General features: G+C 41.9%; 1 protein-coding gene across 1 annotated transcript; it reads right to left on the minus strand.

Annotated features, from left to right (window-relative positions):
• Positions 1 to 136: 136 nt before the first annotated feature.
• FLVCR1 (FLVCR heme transporter 1) lies at positions 137 to 15,785 on the minus strand. The gene is made up of 10 exons (XM_041413517.1): positions 15,064 to 15,785; positions 11,814 to 11,958; positions 11,126 to 11,266; positions 10,752 to 10,819; positions 10,406 to 10,509; positions 9,166 to 9,276; positions 8,054 to 8,159; positions 7,727 to 7,838; positions 7,141 to 7,208; positions 137 to 5,765 (listed from the first exon to the last, which is right to left on the minus strand). Exons 1-10 carry the CDS (start codon positions 15,691 to 15,693, stop codon positions 5,703 to 5,705), a joined length of 1,548 nt encoding a protein of 515 aa, XP_041269451.1. The 5' UTR covers positions 15,694 to 15,785; the 3' UTR covers positions 137 to 5,702.
• Positions 15,786 to 17,406: the final 1,621 nt, after the last annotated feature.

The following is a 17,406-nucleotide window of genomic DNA, read 5'->3' on the forward strand; positions in this document are numbered from 1 at the left end:
ATATATGTATGTTTATTAATGACACAATAAGTCATACACTTACATATTTTCCTACAATAAAAGGCAGGTTCTAAGGAAAAAAATAATCACTTCTAGATTAGCAGCTGTCAAAAATATTACTCTTGGCTCCAATCAATTTAGGCATTATACACTTTATTAGTAACAGAATGGTAAGGAATGATGCCATCCACATATACACATACATACAGTATTGCAATCAGAGAATATTCATTAGGAACTTTTAATTTTCTCTTGAAATAAAAAATTGGACACAAACAAAACCAAAATATTACAGCAAAACACATTTGTTATCTTCATGAGTAGAACAAAGGCATGAGCAGTAAATAACATGGGTCTTACACAGAAATACATTTCTCTTAGGAAATTTTTTGCTTAATTCATTCTAGTTCCTGCATTAAAATCACTTTTCCCTCTTCACAGAATTCAGACCAAATGGTGGGGCTGGGAGCAATCACATATTATTGTGTACAATGACATCTTGTGCTCCATGAAACATCAATAGCCTGTAACACTTGAGGAGGTACATACATGTATTGAAAGACAACTGTAAAGGTCACACACTCCCATTCACACAGAAAAACTAGTGACTTCACAGCATGGAAAGGGAAAACAAATGTTTACAGCTTAACCCAATTTCACTTGGTTGTAGATGCAGAAGGTAGTACAAATATTTCTCAAAAACCCATTGTTTCATCAGGCAATATGGGCTGGCAGCTCTGATTACACACTCCACTGATTGTCTCTGAAACCACATACTGCCTTGAACAACAGAGATGGCCAAGATGCTGAAGTTAGAAAAGCCCTATGGCTGCCTTAAGTTTTAGCTTTCATATCTTCCTGTACTGTATTAGTTCTGTACTGCATTAGTATATAACTCTGAAGTTAATATAAAGTGTTAGCAAATTCTCTTCACAGTTTAGTTTGACAAAACAATCCTTTTCCAGCCTGAGAACCAAGGACACCATTGCAGCTTTGGGCCCAAAAGACATAAACAACAGATAACTGAGGAGAGCAATCTGGGAGGATGGGACTTCATAACCTGAAGCTGTAATTGGACAATTAACCCCAAAATGTACATGGACCAAAACTTATAAAAGTGTGAAAATGTGTGACCCATCGTCCATTTTGGGTGTAGCCCTGGCTGGGCTGTTGTACTGCCCAAGGTGTATCCTTTGGAGGCCTTTTTAACAAATACATACTTTATTCCTTTAACACTGTCTAGCCTCTCAAGACATCCCTATTAATCTGCAATTATTTATATGTATTCTTGCTACTTCCTCCCTTGTTCTTTCTTCAGCGTAAACCATGGGCATTTAGCAACAGAAAGAAATGTTACTAAAGACAAACACCCATCTACAAATACTTGTTCTGAGGGACTTACCTACCAGCAATTCCAGACTCCATCCTACAGGTCTGGTATTTTCACACCCAGCCAGTACAAATGAGGGATTTAAGGCTGTGGCAGGAATCTTAAATAAAAATGTGTCAATGCTCTCTTGAGTCTCTTCCACTGAAATGACCAAAAGTTTACTGTGGCTGGGAAGAACCACACAGGTAAGAACTAATATTAACACTAATCTCCATATTTTGTAGCTGCAAGTTATCAACTGCACAACCTGCTGGGCTCCTGGGAACTTGGGGGCAGTTCCCTTGTTTATGCTCCCCACTGTGTGTGTTCTCTTGCATTCTCCAGAGCCCTCCTGAAACAGGCGGAAAAAAAGCAAATTGAAAAAAAGCCAATGCATGGGAGTGGGATGCCTGTTCCTGCTTGGTTTCTTACACCATTCTCTTCTAGTTGATTGGCAATTCAATTAATGATACAGTTACTTTTTTTAAGCAGCTAGAATTTTTAGCCTTCAACTCTACTCTTGCTGGGGGGCTGAGCCAGGATCTGAAGGCTAAGAGTCAGAAACCCTATGTGCAATTCCAAATGCATGTGGAATTTCCAGGCTAAGAAGGTTGCATGGAGAACTCATAGCAACCTTCCAGTATCTGAAGAGGGACTACAGTGAAGTGGGAGGGACTCTTTTTCAGGAATTGTAGTGATAGGACAAGAGGGAATGGGTACAAACTGAAAGAGAAGGAATTTAATTTAGGAATCAGGAATAAATTTTTTACTGTGAGGATGGTAAGCACTGGAACAGGTTGCCCAGGCAGGTTGTGGACACCCCAACCCTGGCAGTGTCCAAGGCCAGGTTGGATAGAGCCTTGAGCAAACTGGTCTAGTAGGAGGTGTCCCTGCCCATGGCAGGTGGGTTGGGACCAGATGAACTTTAAGGTCCCTTCCAACTTCTTAACATGCTATGATTTTATGTTTGTTTGAGTGGATGTTTTCTGCTAAAATCCAAAAATTAAAAATTAAAAGCAAAAACCACAAAGCCTCAATTACTCCAAATTTATTTCTGCCATGAGCTAGAACCTTGATTTCTTGACAGATAAGACTATTGCATAAAAAAATACTGATTTGCTCTTTATTTGCTTTTTATTCTGCTGCTGAGCCTTTCATTTAAATGCTTTATTATTGCCTGAAAATAGCTCATAAGTTTCCAACTTTCAAGCTCCTTTTAGAAGGGGAATATTAAATCCAGGATGTAATTAATCCTTCATTATTAGGAATATTTTCTTTTCAGGGACCCAGCAGGGTTTCCAGCAAGCCAAAATCTTCTTTCAACCTTTTCAGAAGGTAGCCAAGTAATTTGGCAGAAGATAAAACAAGGAGCCAGAACCAGAATATTTTTTCAATAATCAGCTGAACATAACTAAAGAAACTGGAAACTAGCAGTAAAGAAAGGAATTAAAAAATAAATTTTAGGAATAGAACAAAAATACTCAATCTTTCATTTTGAGCAGTGTATATTGAACAGGTGAGCAAACATCCTGGATACTGCCAAAGACTTTCTACTGGGGAATTTGAAAACAATTCCCCAAAACTACAAAAATATTATCTTGTTAAGATTTTGCAACACCAAAAGTCAAAGCAACCATGCATGGGCCATGAACATAAATATTTTCTGGATCTGTATCTTGATGAAAAACATATATTATATATTGGCACACGTTATTATCATTTTTTCAAAGGGAAAAGCCACTCATATATGTCACAAGGCAGAAACTTTCACTTTTCTGAGTCAGGCTGAAAACCTGCACATCCCTTGATGGGGCAGCTTCAATGTAAAGGACTCACATACTGAAAGCATCTCTACTTTCACTCCTATACCCTTGCCTGCCATTTGAATAGCCAAGAGTGACTTTTCCTATATTCAGCTGCTTCAGCAGTGGACTCTTCTAGAGTTCACCTGCCCAGGAGCAGCAAGGCCTGGCCATTTTCTCCCTAGCACTGGACCTAGCAAAGAGACATGAACCCTTTTTGGCAAGGCAAGTGTTCCAAGTGCGCTTTTTTTTTTATTCTGATAGGTCTTTCCCCGTCTAAAGCATTTATTATACAAAATGTTTAAATCAAGATCATCACATTTAGAGGCTAAGCTTACAAAGATAAGTTTTCAGGGCCCTTTTTATACAGAAGGATTTTCCTGAGTCTACAGCAAAACAAGAAAAAGAAAAGCTTTTAATTATATGTATTGTACTTAGAGACTATTCTTGGAGTTTGTTGTTATTTAACGCCAGCCATCCACCAAGCCCCAGGCAGCCCCTTGCTCACTCCCTTCCCCACCAGTGGGATTGAGGACAGAATCGGAAGGGTAAAAACTGGAAACAGAATCAGAAGGGTAAAAAGAGGAAAATTCATGGGATGAGAGGCAGCTTAATGGGGAAAGCAGAAGCCACACACAAGCAAAGAAAAACAAGGAATTAATTTACTGCTTCCCATGGGCAGTCAGGTGTTCAGCCATGCCCACCAATTGCAATGGCTTCTCGGGAAGAAAACACCATTACTCTAAACATCCCGCCCTTCCTCCTTCTGCCCCACACTGTATACACTGAACATGATGTCACATGGTCTGGAATATCCCTTTGGTCAGTAGGGGTCACCTGTCCTGGCTGTGTCTCCTCCCAACATCCCATGCATTCCCAGCTTCCTCGCCTTTTCTGAGGTATGAAAAGCAGAAAAGGCCTTGGCTCTGTGTAAGCCCTGCTCAGCAAGGATAAAACATCTCTGTGTTATCAACCCTGTGTTCAGCACAAATCCAAAACACAGCCCCATGCCAGCCACTGTGAAGAAAATTAACTAGCCCAGCTGAAACCAGCACAGAGTTAAATAATTCCCCATCCCCAACTGTTAAAACCTGTGGAAAACTTCAAGTAGGATTCCACCTTCTGGATGGCACTGCATCTGTGGGAACTCAAAGACACAGCACCACTGATAGCACTGAACTTGCAGGCTCAGTTTGCTGAGCTAAAAATGAAATGTTTCCAAAAAGTCCACTAACCCAGGTCTGCCTTTCCCAGCAATAGTATTATTGTAGTGCTATCAGTTCTGTGGGTGTGTAGATAGAGCACAAGGTAAAGGAGAAAATTTTCAAAAGCACTGCACTGAAAAACCCACATACCAAATCCAGATAAATGAAGTAACAAAAAGTTACTGTAACTAATGTCTGCTCATTTAGCAGCCAAGATGGTATAAAAGAAAATACTTGATCAGAAAAAGTGAAAATATCATTATTTTCTTTTCAGTCATCCTTATAGCTTTTAACAAACTACAAAATAAATGATTTAAGTTACACAAGCACAGGAATTTCACATGAGACAAGTGATACAATTCATAAAAAGGACAGAACACGTTTTCTGATACTCCACAAATATTCAGAAGTTTAACACACAAAATGGAATTTCTTCAGCAGCACTGATTAAACTCAAGATGAGGCAGGGATCTTCTTTACAAAGTAAAGGCACTGGCTCTTTGTAAACACATACTCCTCTCTCTTTAACTGAGAAAGCACTCAAAATATTCCATGGAGGAAACTTGTGTGGTAGTGTTCCATTGCTTATAAATATTTCATAATAGAGATATCAAAGGCATTTGTCCTCCTTTTTACTGTATTTAATAAGAAATGTTTTTTCTCAAATTTATCTAGTGAGAAACTTTTTAAATCTCCCCAGAAATGCTACAATGAAGCTATAGCAAGAACAGTGTTTTCTCTTATCTGCCTTCTGATACCTATAAAGAAATTTCAAGGCAAAAGAAATGTCAGATGCCAGTATGAAACACACACATCATCTCTTGTTTTCAGTATTGTGCTATCACTTTTTCAGAAGGAATCATTGGCTTATATTCAAATACAGATACATTTAAAATAAAAAATTAACTTGTGAACATCCTCCTGATGTGCATTTCCCTACTCTTTGACTTTTCAAATGCACCAGCAAGACTGAACAAGAAAAGAAGATTAGATACATCTGATCATGACAACTGTACTTCAAGATTCCTGATTTTTTTCAAGTATGCATCCTGAATGCAAGTCTCCCTACCACGGAGAGTGTTCACACAGCTCTACTAATGAAACTGCAAGACTTGAAAATGTTAAAATAAATATTCCATACAAAGGTGAATTGTTTGTATCTTGAGCAAAACGAACTGAGCATCTTCATAGCTTCCAGTACACAACTACCACCAATATCAACAAACACATTTCACTACTCGTACACACAAATCCAGTGATTACACTAGCTCATATCATTCCATATCTAACCAAACTTGTGCGTTTCTGAGTCACCTTCCTTCAGCTTCATAAAGCTGACTGAATCTTTAATGTAGTGCTTTCAGGTTCTACAGGACTGTCAACTGGTACCTGAATAAGGAGAAAAAAGTAAAAACACAACAGGAATTAAGTTGTTATTCAACAGAATTATTCTCAAACTCAGTATTTTTGGGTAATTATTAGGTTAGGCTCCAACAGTACAACTAGTTAATTAGCCCAATTAAGCAAATTATATAAAATCCTATTTTACCTTTTTTTTGTAATAAAAAAAAAAGAGACCATAGAGTTTAGTTTCTTAGTATAACTCTAAAGTGTATATTTACTGCATATAAATATCTGTGACATAAAGATTAACTTCCCTTTTTTTTTCTCCTTTACATTTAACCACAGTAGAATCTTGATCAAGGTTCAGTATCAAAGTGATACTGAACATTATTAGCACAGGAAGGTCTCAATCATGCATGGCAATATCAGGGCAAGGACTGCAGCTTTTCTTACACCCTGGCTATATGAACGAAGCTTTGTGATGACCTAGGCTAGTTAACGAGGTGATAATGGAAAGCAGATAAGTCAGGCACAGCCGCAACCCCGGCTGGGAAACCCACAGGATGCCACCCTGAGCACACGCAGCTGCGAACAGGTTTCAGGCTCAAGTTAGTTTAGACTGCACCAGCTCGGAAGTTTCTGAACCTCATACAGACACTAACAGTGTGCAGTTGGTCACAGATTATCAAAAGCTGCTGGGCATGTAAGACACCTACACAAAAATAAACATGGCAGAGGATCTTGCGATGTGTGACTCCAAAAGGCTGTCTCATATCTTGATCCGAATAATCAAAAACCACAGCACTGAAAAAATTTTCAACTGAGAATTTTATTTCTCCTAGTGACTGTAGTAGTTTGGGAAAGCTGCTGAAACATGGAGCCTTGTGATCATCAGAAAATGCTATGCTCACTCTTCCTTTAAATTGAGAGTGTCAGCAGAAGAACAAACACAGCTCTTTATGCAGCACTGCATAGAAACTCCAGCCTGGCTTCTGTTTATCAGACACTGACTTCATCTGAAGGGACTGCAGGTATTTTAAATAAAATACATAGTCTATAGGATGGCCTCATAAATAAACAATAAACAAAAAGGCTTCACAATTTACAGTGCTACCCTGCTATTATGAGAAAGCAAAATTCAAGCAATAAAAAATATTATTAGCCACTTAAAATTCAAATACTCAAAAATTTAAAAATAAAAAAATTCTGAGAGCAGAAGTTTTTCCAGTTTTTTTTCGTGGGAGTTAAGAAGAAAAACAGATACATGAGGGCAGCATCCCATGTGGGTCTGTTGTCAAAACCAGCACGGGATCAGTCATAAGATTTTGTCAAGTATTCTTTTGCAGCTAATATTGTTATGCCAATAGAAGTCAAGCATTCAAGCAGGTAATACAATCACGGTAAAAGAGTCAACACTTACAGCTTTGACGTCCAAGTTCATAATCCCTGAATTCACATTGTGTCTTCGCAAATCTGATTTTATTAAGGCTGAGAAAAGAAGGAAAAAGAAAAGCTGGTTCACACCTTTGCAGTGCCATACATTTCAAGGGAAATGTTTGCAGGGTGCAAGCACACAGAAACTGCTTTCAGCACGTTTTCAAAATACCTGTATTCGCTCTTTGCAATTTGAACTCACTGACAATTTGAACTTGCTCCTCACAAAGCACACAAAGCAGGAATTGACAATAAAATCTTTTAAATCACTAGCACTTAAAGAAAAGCTTCATAGTTCAGCACTTGCAGCACATTTGTGAGCCACCATGTATAAACACTGGCATAGTTCCAGAGTGCATCAGCAATTTCCTGCATTTGGAAAACTGCAAACTGCCTCCATTTGTGCATTTGTTTCTATTTCTCACTCCACTCTGGAGATGGACATCTGTCTCAAATTCAAGACATGTCTCAAGAATTGGGGGTCAGATGGCTGTCCATATATTAGCAACATCATCCCAAAAGCACCTACATTTTTACATTAAAGAGAAGCCATTACTTGCACTTGTAATTACCTGTTAAAATAATGCCCACAAAAATCCAAGCACAAAGAAAGATGTTTCCTGCACGAGGACTGTAGTCTGTTGTGAGCTTTCCTTGAACAAGTGTAAAGATAATTCCAAATATCTGTAAACAAACAAGTAACTTCATCAGGGCCACAGAAAAGAGTCATCATTTTACCTTTAAAAGTTCCAGGTCACATCTTACAGAAATCAAATTTTAAAAAACCAGGACTATAGCAACAAAACAGAGACTTAGCTAAGTCTAAGAAAGCCTTCCTAGATTTGAGCATCGTGGCATTCCTGAACATTACTTCACTTGAAGAAATAAAACGCTGTAACCTGTGCTGATGCATTAAGGAGACCTGAGGAAGTGCCTTCAGACTCTGGATATGTAATTTCCACAGCAAATTCAAACCCAAGTGGAAGATAGCCAGTCATGAAGAACCTGTTGAAGAGGAGAATAAGAGGATGACAGGTGTGGTCTTCATCTGTTACTACAGCTAAAAAAATCTAACATACACACATGGTATTATGAATCAGCTGGTATTCTGAATTGTCATGTGTTCATTCAATAATTCCAAATAATAGTGACTGCTTCATTCCCTCAGTGTGATCCAAGAATTTTAGCCACACATCTTTCTCTTTAGGGCAAAGCATGTTTGTCTTATTTCCCATAACCACCACATATATGAAACAACCTTTTCAAAGGAGTCCGCAAGCCACTCCATACTTGAAGCCAATTACCTTCATATGAAAGCCATACACATCATCATTTGATCAGCCCAAATATCCATGCTGGAGGACAAAAAAACCATGAGTAGGGACTGGGGCTGTACACTTGAACACCTGCTGGAAGCTGCAATGGAAGAAGCTGAGGGGACCGATCAACGATGGGAAGAGAGGAGGCTCAATGCTGGGGAGGATGGTTGATTGGTTTTTAAACTGAAACTCTCAAGACTTTTCTGGTTTTATCTTGACTTCTTTGTCTGAAAACAGCAACACTCCCTCAGCACCTCTTGAGGCTTTTAGATTGGGTATCTATGAGCACAGCAAACAAAGCAACCAGCATGTTGCTTGGGCTATCAATGTATAGATTAATGAAAATGCAGAGAAGCCAGTTTTCCTAGATCTGCTCAGTTAAACTAATCACCTACACACTGGTCAAGAGAAAGTTTCAAGTTCACTGCAGACAGCTTTGTGAATTGGAACCAAACAAATTGACCTCATAGAGACCTCTCTTAGGTCCATAAAATGATAAATGAGATTTATTGAAGAGTTACTTTAGCTTTATTCTGATGTAACAGAAGCTGAAACCCTACCTGTACTGTGAGCTAAAGGCATAGGCTGAGACCATGGTGACAGAATACACAGTAGAGTTATCTAGGTAAAACATTTAAATATGTTTTAGAACAGAACTGCAGTAAGTGTTGTAGTGCTCTTTAATTGCTCACCCAAGCACTCCTCCAGTCACGAACACTACTATAAGGTATCCGAGGTCCAGGGTGAAGGTAAATACCAGCAGCCCAATGAAAGAGAGAATGTAAACAATCAAAGTAGTTTGCCTGCAACCCAACAACAGCAACAACAAAATTAACATTTTTCATAGAAGGCCACAGTACATTGCTGAAGCATGGAAGGATAACACGAACATTACATACTAAAGCTATAAAATTTGCTTCATGTAATTCTGCCTCAAACTTAGCATGCAGTGAGCACATATCCATTACTGAACCCTTCATTGTCTTGGTTATCTGGCTGCTTGACTCAAGGCTAAGGACACTTACTCAAACTCTCAAAGAATGGACAATCACAGCACATACTACTACCTTAAGACTATTTTAGTTCTCTGCTATGCTGTACCTCTTGGCCATTCTGCAGTGCTGCCCATTGCACAATACATCAACACAGGAGCAGCTGAGTCCAACACTATTAGCAATAAATGTCAGCCTACCAAGAGGCAAGTCAAACAAATCTCATTACAGTGTTCTATTTATTTTGAATCTGGAAGAAGGGATGTCTTCCAAATTCTTAAAGCACATATTTGTAAGCCAAAACACATGCAGAAACAAAGCCAATCTACAGCATTAACATCCATTAGGCTTGTAGAGGCACACAATGTACTAAGAGTCACGGGGAGAACTATTCCATCACAAACAGTGCTCCAGAGCAGCGCTCGCTCCTGGGGGCACCACTCCATGGATGATGGACCCAGGAGCTCCTACCCCAGAAGAGAGCTCTGCTCCATGGTCATCCCCTGAATTAAAACAAACATTACACTTACTAATAGGATCAGGAGTAGCATAAAATAATCAAGAATCCATCAGCTGGCCATTTTACAAAACAATGCAGGGCAGGCTTTGAGACTTTATGCTTTCCTAGGAGAAGAAGCCCACTGGGCCACCTGGCCACTGTATGTAGGACCTACAGTGCCTTCCTTACACTCCTGAAGAGACAGGAGTAGATGATAAACCCCTTTGCATTCTGCTCCCTCATTTCTTTTGGCCAATAACCAGTAAGAGTCTCAAGCTTTCGCTGTAGCCGCAGAAACTTCTCTCCATCAAGACCACTAGAAGGTCAGGGACCAACTTAATTTCATCAGCAGTTCATTTCAGCCCTTATGTTGGAGCATTTTCCTAAAGCAATTGCATCACTCTCCTACCCCTAACCCCACACATGCCTACCCACACTTACTTGTATGTTTTAGTGTAATCCAGCCACAAACCACAAATAATCGAACCCACCATTCCTGCCACCACCAGTGTCAAGCCAATTCTCCCAGCGTTCACTTCTTCTCCCTTTCAACAAATATTTATATGGTGCTCATTAATAATTGCTTCCATTCAGAGTCAAGTTCAGACCTCTTGGCAGTCATAAGTGCAAACAAACATTCCTATGACTCCCACAGCTGTATGGCACAAGAAACTGTACAGAGGTATAAAAGAAACCAAATGTCTGAGCACACATAGCACCTACAAAATAAATATCACCTCTGCAAATGTACAGTGGAAAAGAGAAAGATAAGAGCCAAGAAACTTACCTCATAATGAGTTACTATCATCTGGTTTAATAATGTGGAGACAGAATAAAATGCCCCAGTCATAATACCTGCAGTACCAAGAAAAAAGCTTCAGTTATTCCAGGTGCAGCCATGCTGATTTTTTACCCTAAAGAAGTCGTCTTCTGCCATTTAAGACTCACAACACAAAACCTTTTATGTGCCAGGTAAAATCTCTTCACTGGACCTATAAGTGATATTTTGCATCCTTATGGATTTTCCAGCACTGGCACCTGAGTAAATAAAAGCTTGACACTCCCTCCCCCGTAAAAAAAAAACCCACAATTAAAATTGTATGTGCTTCTGGCCTGCATTTGAACCTTCCTGCCAGAATACAAGCAGATAGCACCACTTACCATAACTGATTAGCAAAAGTATAAATGGAATATTTTTGAACAAGTTAATAATGGACTGCTTGTAGGAGTAATCCTCAGGAGGTTTAGTTTGCAGGACTGCTTGAGAGTGACTGGGAGGGTATTTGGGCTTTTCTTCAAACACTGGGGAAAAAGAAGAAGGAACAATTTTTACTTCATCTCTACAAAACTAATGTGCCTTTTTTTTTTTTTTTTTTTTTTGTAAGTGTTTCAGCTTGATGAATTTCAGGAGAGTGACTTGTAGTTTTAACAACTCCATGAGGAAAAAAAAAATCTACATTTTCTCATGGAAGAAGTGAGTCACATGCACAAAGGATGTGTTATCTGGTCACATCTGATTGCTACCAAAATATGGTCAAAGACAGACTTCATCTGCAATACTCAGGACCTTTGTATATAAATTGTAAGATTAACAGAGTGAATTTACATTATATCATAAGTCCTTGCAGCAAAGAAACTAAGAGAACTAAATAATCTGAAAGAAATCACCCCATGTGAAGCACAACATAGAGGGAAATGGCTGTTGCTCAACCCTGGCACAACTGGTAAGTGAACACAAACTGGAAAAATTGTAACCTCAACTACTTTGAGCAGTCAGTTGTTTTAAAAGTGAGACGTTGTAAACACCCCCTGTGGCCAGCATGTAAATTCCAGTAATTTAAACACTTACCAACTCCTGCTAAGAAGAACAAAAGCGTGGACACTATCGCTGTCCCATAGAACATGATGCTGATGTTATGTGCCATAAGATCAATATCATTCGGTGTATTTGGGACCAAAACAGGTGGTAACAAAAAGCCAATTGCAGTACCAAGCTGTAAAGCAAGGAAAAGAAAACCAAAAATCATTTCCCTCTGAACATACAAATTAACAGAAGTGAAAAGACTTACCAGGTAGAATTCAGAACTGTTATCATAATAGGCATTAATAAAACCATAGTATCACACTTTTGAGCCACTTGCTCTCAATGTTGTTTTACAACCAGATCTTCCATAACTCACGTTTAACCTTTTCACTTCTCAGTTGAACTACAATACCACACTTAGTGTATATATTTACACTACACATAGTACTTAAACAAGAATCTTCATACTTGTACAAGAATCTTTCACAGGAATCTTCATACTTGTACAAGAATCTTTCACAGGAAGTGAAAGTACCATGCACGAACATAAATTTGTATCAGTCATCCTCCAGCTGAAGGACTACAGATGACAAAAGATTCCAGCTACTCTTGTAGAAATGTTCTTCATTTGATGTCATGCTCCTGCCACTACAAAGCCTGCCTGCAAGGTTTACTTGAAGAACAGACAGAACAGAGAAAAGGAATATCCTTATTAAGACCAAACTCAACAATTATTGCTAAGGAAATAAATAAAAATCACAGAATGAAGAAGCAGTGGGTTTGTGTGTGGAGTAAATTCCAATGTAACAACTGATTTTGCATTAAAGAGACATAAAAGAGGGACTGAAATTTTGGGTATATATATACATAAAGCATTTTAAAATATGAAGGAACGAGTCCTGGGCTATTCTTCAATTTCTCTCTTCTGCTCCCCCAAAACTAAATGGCATTTTAAAGTGTTGAAGCATTTATTTTAGGTAAAATTAAATGAAAAAAGAGCACCAAAGACTGTTACAGTAACAAGTCCAACAATCAGAAAGCACGCACGTTAGAGGTGTGCCACTGCACTTACAAAACACCCTTTGTGCATACCCTGATGAGGGGTTTGCTACATTTTTTCCCACAGGCCATCATATTGACACAGTATCCAGTGGTCACAGGAAGAATCTGTCTCCTTTTGTCCTCACTCTTCAGTACATGAACCCTAGAAACATGAACTGAGCACACAGTTACTTTTTTTCTTTAGGTTTATTTTTAACTCCCCCAACAGGAGCCAGTGCAGTACCCACAATATTCCAACTAAGTCAAATGACAGCATTTTCCATCATTTACATCTAGAGAGGTTAAGGCCAGAAGAAAGTCTTCAAATGAGTTTGGTGTGCCTCATTTAAGATGTTAAATACTTGTGGAGATCTGGCACTCCTAACAACCCTTGACAGGTACATCGCTGCATTCCCAGTGATCTCTGTGTTCCAGCTGAGAACGATCAGCATTCCAAAGAAGTGAGATCTAAATTTTTATAACTGCTCTGTTCCTGCCCTGCCTGCTATCCCAGCCTCGCTCACTGTAGCTCTGAAGTTTCACATAGTCTGAAGCTGTGTGATAAGCAACCTGATAAGCAATTAATGACCAACAGCTGGGTGGGCTATAGCAGCCTGTTCTATTACACAGTTCACGTTGTGCAATTATCCAGTGCAGTGAGTGGGTTATAGCAACTTGTTCTCTTACACAGTTCACGTTGTGCAATTATCAGTACAGTGAGACCTAGCAGGAATGCCTGTGCAGAAGGGAACTGCAGTGGGATACACAGACATTACTTCTCATTTCCAAGCGCCTAACTTCTTGCTACTCTTTCAATCTAGCTTTTGAGAGTTTTTAGGGATTTTTTAAGGAAGTAAAATGCGAGAATAGAGAAATTCTGCTGTTCTATTGACACAGTACCAGCAAGCACTTCAGCAGGCACACTGAGATCAGTCCTAGCTTCTGGAGGGGAATACACTCCAGAAATATCCACAGCTTATTTTGTTAACATCCTGATCCTGTTTCCCTTGTCCATCCTTCTCATAGTTCCCATCCACACAATCCCTGCTCTCCTGTTCCTGTCCTGCACCACTTCAACCCCACATCTCAGCATCCAAGTGAAGCATGTTTCAGGCTCCAAGCTGGATACTTCACACTCTACTGCAGAACTGAAAACCCGGTAACTCCTTGCTACTGGGAGGACTGATGCGTGTCAGGAAGAGTGGAAATTTAGCTGCCAAAGAAACCTTTAACCTCATACCAGGATAGAGATCCAAAATTTTTGCCTCACTGCTGAAACAACAAACATATTTTGAAATCTTCAGTTCAAAAGAGATAGTTAACTTGTACACTGGAAACTTTCGATGCAAAAAAAACCCAAAACCGTTCTGGAGGACCTACAAACAGCCAGGTATCAGCTAATGAGGAATCAGCTAGGTTTAGGTACACCCTAACTGTAAATATGTAAAATGAATGTCACTGCTGTCATAATCCAAAGTGCACAAACATAAAATCATTAGACTCACATGATAAAAAACAAATCCCCCATTATCTTAACCAAACCCTACCTATGACCTCAGCCTGCATTTGAATCTTAGCAAATTTTTGCCACAGGAGAAAAAAAAAAAAAAAAAAGCTGGGACAGTGGCAGAAGGTGAGAATTAGGCTGTAGGAGAAAAAAGCATCATACCTGCACCTGTGCTTTCAGATGCACCTGTTCCAGCTCTCTGATACTGGCCAGGACCAGGGAGCTTGAGGAAATCCGTGACTCAGTTATCAGCTCCCAACAGTGATGTGAACTATCACAGCGTTACACAAAACTTCAGGAGTCACCAGGGTATTGACTACTGGCACCTGGCAATTAGAGGCCATATTTTAAAGAGCAGAAACCGATATATGTTGTCGCTGGGGCTCTTCATGAAAGTTCACGTAGTTCATACCCCTCCAACCGGGGGTGGATCCAGTCAAATGAATCCAAGCGCCAAAACGCAAGAGAAAGAGGAAGTGGAGCAGGACCACTTCTGTAAAGGTTCTCGACTGAGATACTGCCGGCAGCTGCTGGAAATGTGTGAGCTGCCTGCCACACGCTGCCACATGGCCCGGCTCCTGCACGCCAGGCCGGCCGGGCAGCCCCGCTTACTCTCCCGGCCACTTTCCCCCAGGACCACATCCTGGAGAAAGCCTTTTCCCACTTAAGCGCCACGTTTTTAACTCGATGCCGAACTCCAAGGAAGCCCACTTCTCCGAAGCCCCCCTCGCTCCCCTGCGGCCCTACCTGGTTGCCCAGCACAGCCACGGCGCAGGCGGTGGAGACCTCGGTGGGGCCGAACCAGACGGAGGCGATGCGGGAGGGCAGCCCCAGGATGAAGACCTGGGCGACGGCGCAGACGGCCTGGGCGGCCAGGGTGAGCGGGTAGCGCTGGGGGGCCAGGCTGCCGCACTTGAGCCAGGCGCCCACCGCGTTGAGCCCCGCGCCCAGCAGCGCCGTGAGGCGCAGCCCGCGGGCATCCAGCAGCCAGGTGGCCGGCAGGATCAGCGGCACGTAGGCCACCATGTACACCATGGACAGCCAGTCGATCTGCGTGAAGGAGACGCCGTAGAAGCCGGCGAAGACGTTGCTGAGGATGCTGTACTGGATCCATTGGAAGGCGTTCACCAGCGAGTAGCAGCTGAAAACGGCCAGCACCGCCAGCCGCCGCCGCGACAGCCGCGTCTCCAGCCGCACGCCGCCCGCCGACAGCATCTCCTCGGCCTCCGGGGCCGCCCGCTCCCCGCCGCCCGCCCGGCCGCCGCCCGCCGCCTCCTTGCCGGGCAGGAAGCCATTGCAGCGCTGCAGCGGGGCCGCGGCCGCCGGCGTCCCGCCGCTCTCCCCCTCCGCCTCCTCCTCGCCGCCGTCCTCCACCATCTCGGCCGTCTCCCCACCCAGCTTCCCCGGTGGCGGCGACGGGGGCAGCCCGGCTCTGCCCGCCAAGGTCACCTGGCTGTGCCTCCGCTCGCCGCCGCCCCGCCCCGGCAGCCGGCCCGGCGGGCGGAGCGGGAGGCGGCGCCGAGGGCGGGCGGGGCCGGACCCGGCAGCGCTGCTGCGGCCGCGGTGGGCTTGGTGAGCAGGGACTGCAGTCCGGGCTGCTGGGAAGTGTTGGGAGTGTGTGTATATGGATATACATAGAGATAGAGATGATAGAGATATAGATAAGGATAGAGATGGAGATAGTTGTTTTGTTCATACCTTTGCTCCCGTTTTCTCTGTCCATCTTTCTCGTGGTTCCTTATCTGCACAATCCCTGCACTCCTGCTCCTGTCCAGCTCCGCTTTAATCTCCACATCCCAATATCTGAGTGGTGTATGTGCACACACACAGAGACTCACACTTCTTTAAGTCTTTTAAACTGAACTTACAAAGGCTGTGTGACTTTTGCTGGCTGCATGAGAATGACTGGGCAATAGTAATGATGTAAATAATCCCCACAACATCTCCAAGGAAGGATCGGCATCACCTCCTTCCTGTAACCTTTTTGGCGGCTGGTGTGTCTGGCCCAGGCAAGGTTGGGTGGGCACAAACTGGTGCTTTGTGGCTTATCCCTCAGCCCTCTTCCTGGGCACAGGCAGGGCACCTCGGCTGCTGCACCATCTGTGCCAGGGACACACAGGCCACACCACTTCCAGCACATCCTGGGAAAATCCAGCACCTTCCCCTGCCATATTATGATTTGTCTCTTTACAGTGGTGATGCAGAGAAATGTACTGAAGTGATAAGAGATGGATGGGCAGAGACAGAGGCTAAAATTGCAGCAGAGGGTGGCCACTACACAGCATAATCAGGGCGTGTGCATCTACCCCAGTCCTTCATTGCCTCCACAGCCGCAGGCAAAACATTCCTTGTTTCCACTCAACCTCTGAAATTTGATTTGACACATACCCCAGAAAACTGGCTGTCTGGCTCATGTGCAGAGGCGGGTAGATATCACTTCAGTAAGCAATCTTCCTCCAAATCCTGCCCGGTTCATGTCTGCACAGGAGCAGTGGCTGGTAGCCCGTGTTACTGTTTGTAATTCTGCTGCAGGCATAATAAAGAGACAGATTATTCTCTAAAATGTAACAAGAAAATACAGAAATATTTAAGTTTGCTAACAACGTTAATAGTATTTTACTGTTTTCTGTGGGAAATCGTTTGGAACATGTTCAGCAAATAACACACTGCACATTGTTCATGGGTATGTCAGAGCCTAATCAGATCTGTCTGGGCTGTGGATACACTCAGCAACCAGTCTTAAGTACCTTCACTAATTAGGAGCTGGTATTTTACTCAAGACCAGTTGACCTATGTAAGCCACAGCTCCTGATCTTATTTAGAGTAAGGAAAATAATATGGACACATGCTTCAAACTATTAATTTGGCTATGTGTGCTTTCCCTGAGCACTTAGCTGAGCAACAGTAGCAATGACTGCAGGCACCATGGAATTTTAGAGACTACTGCAAGTAGTCCTGAATTTGCAGGACAGAGGTGTGTGCAAGAAATCTGCTGTTTAAAATTAAAGTTACTTGTGTCAGATTCAGGCCCTTCTTGCCTCTTTTATTCATGCCAAAAAGAAAGCCTGGTTTGTTTTTAGTTTTCCTCTG

The sequence above is a fragment of the Onychostruthus taczanowskii genome, unplaced genomic scaffold (assembly GCF_017590055.1).
Source record: "Onychostruthus taczanowskii isolate IOZ18803 unplaced genomic scaffold, ASM1759005v1 scaffold42, whole genome shotgun sequence".
Taxonomy (NCBI): Eukaryota; Metazoa; Chordata; class Aves; order Passeriformes; family Passeridae; genus Onychostruthus; species Onychostruthus taczanowskii.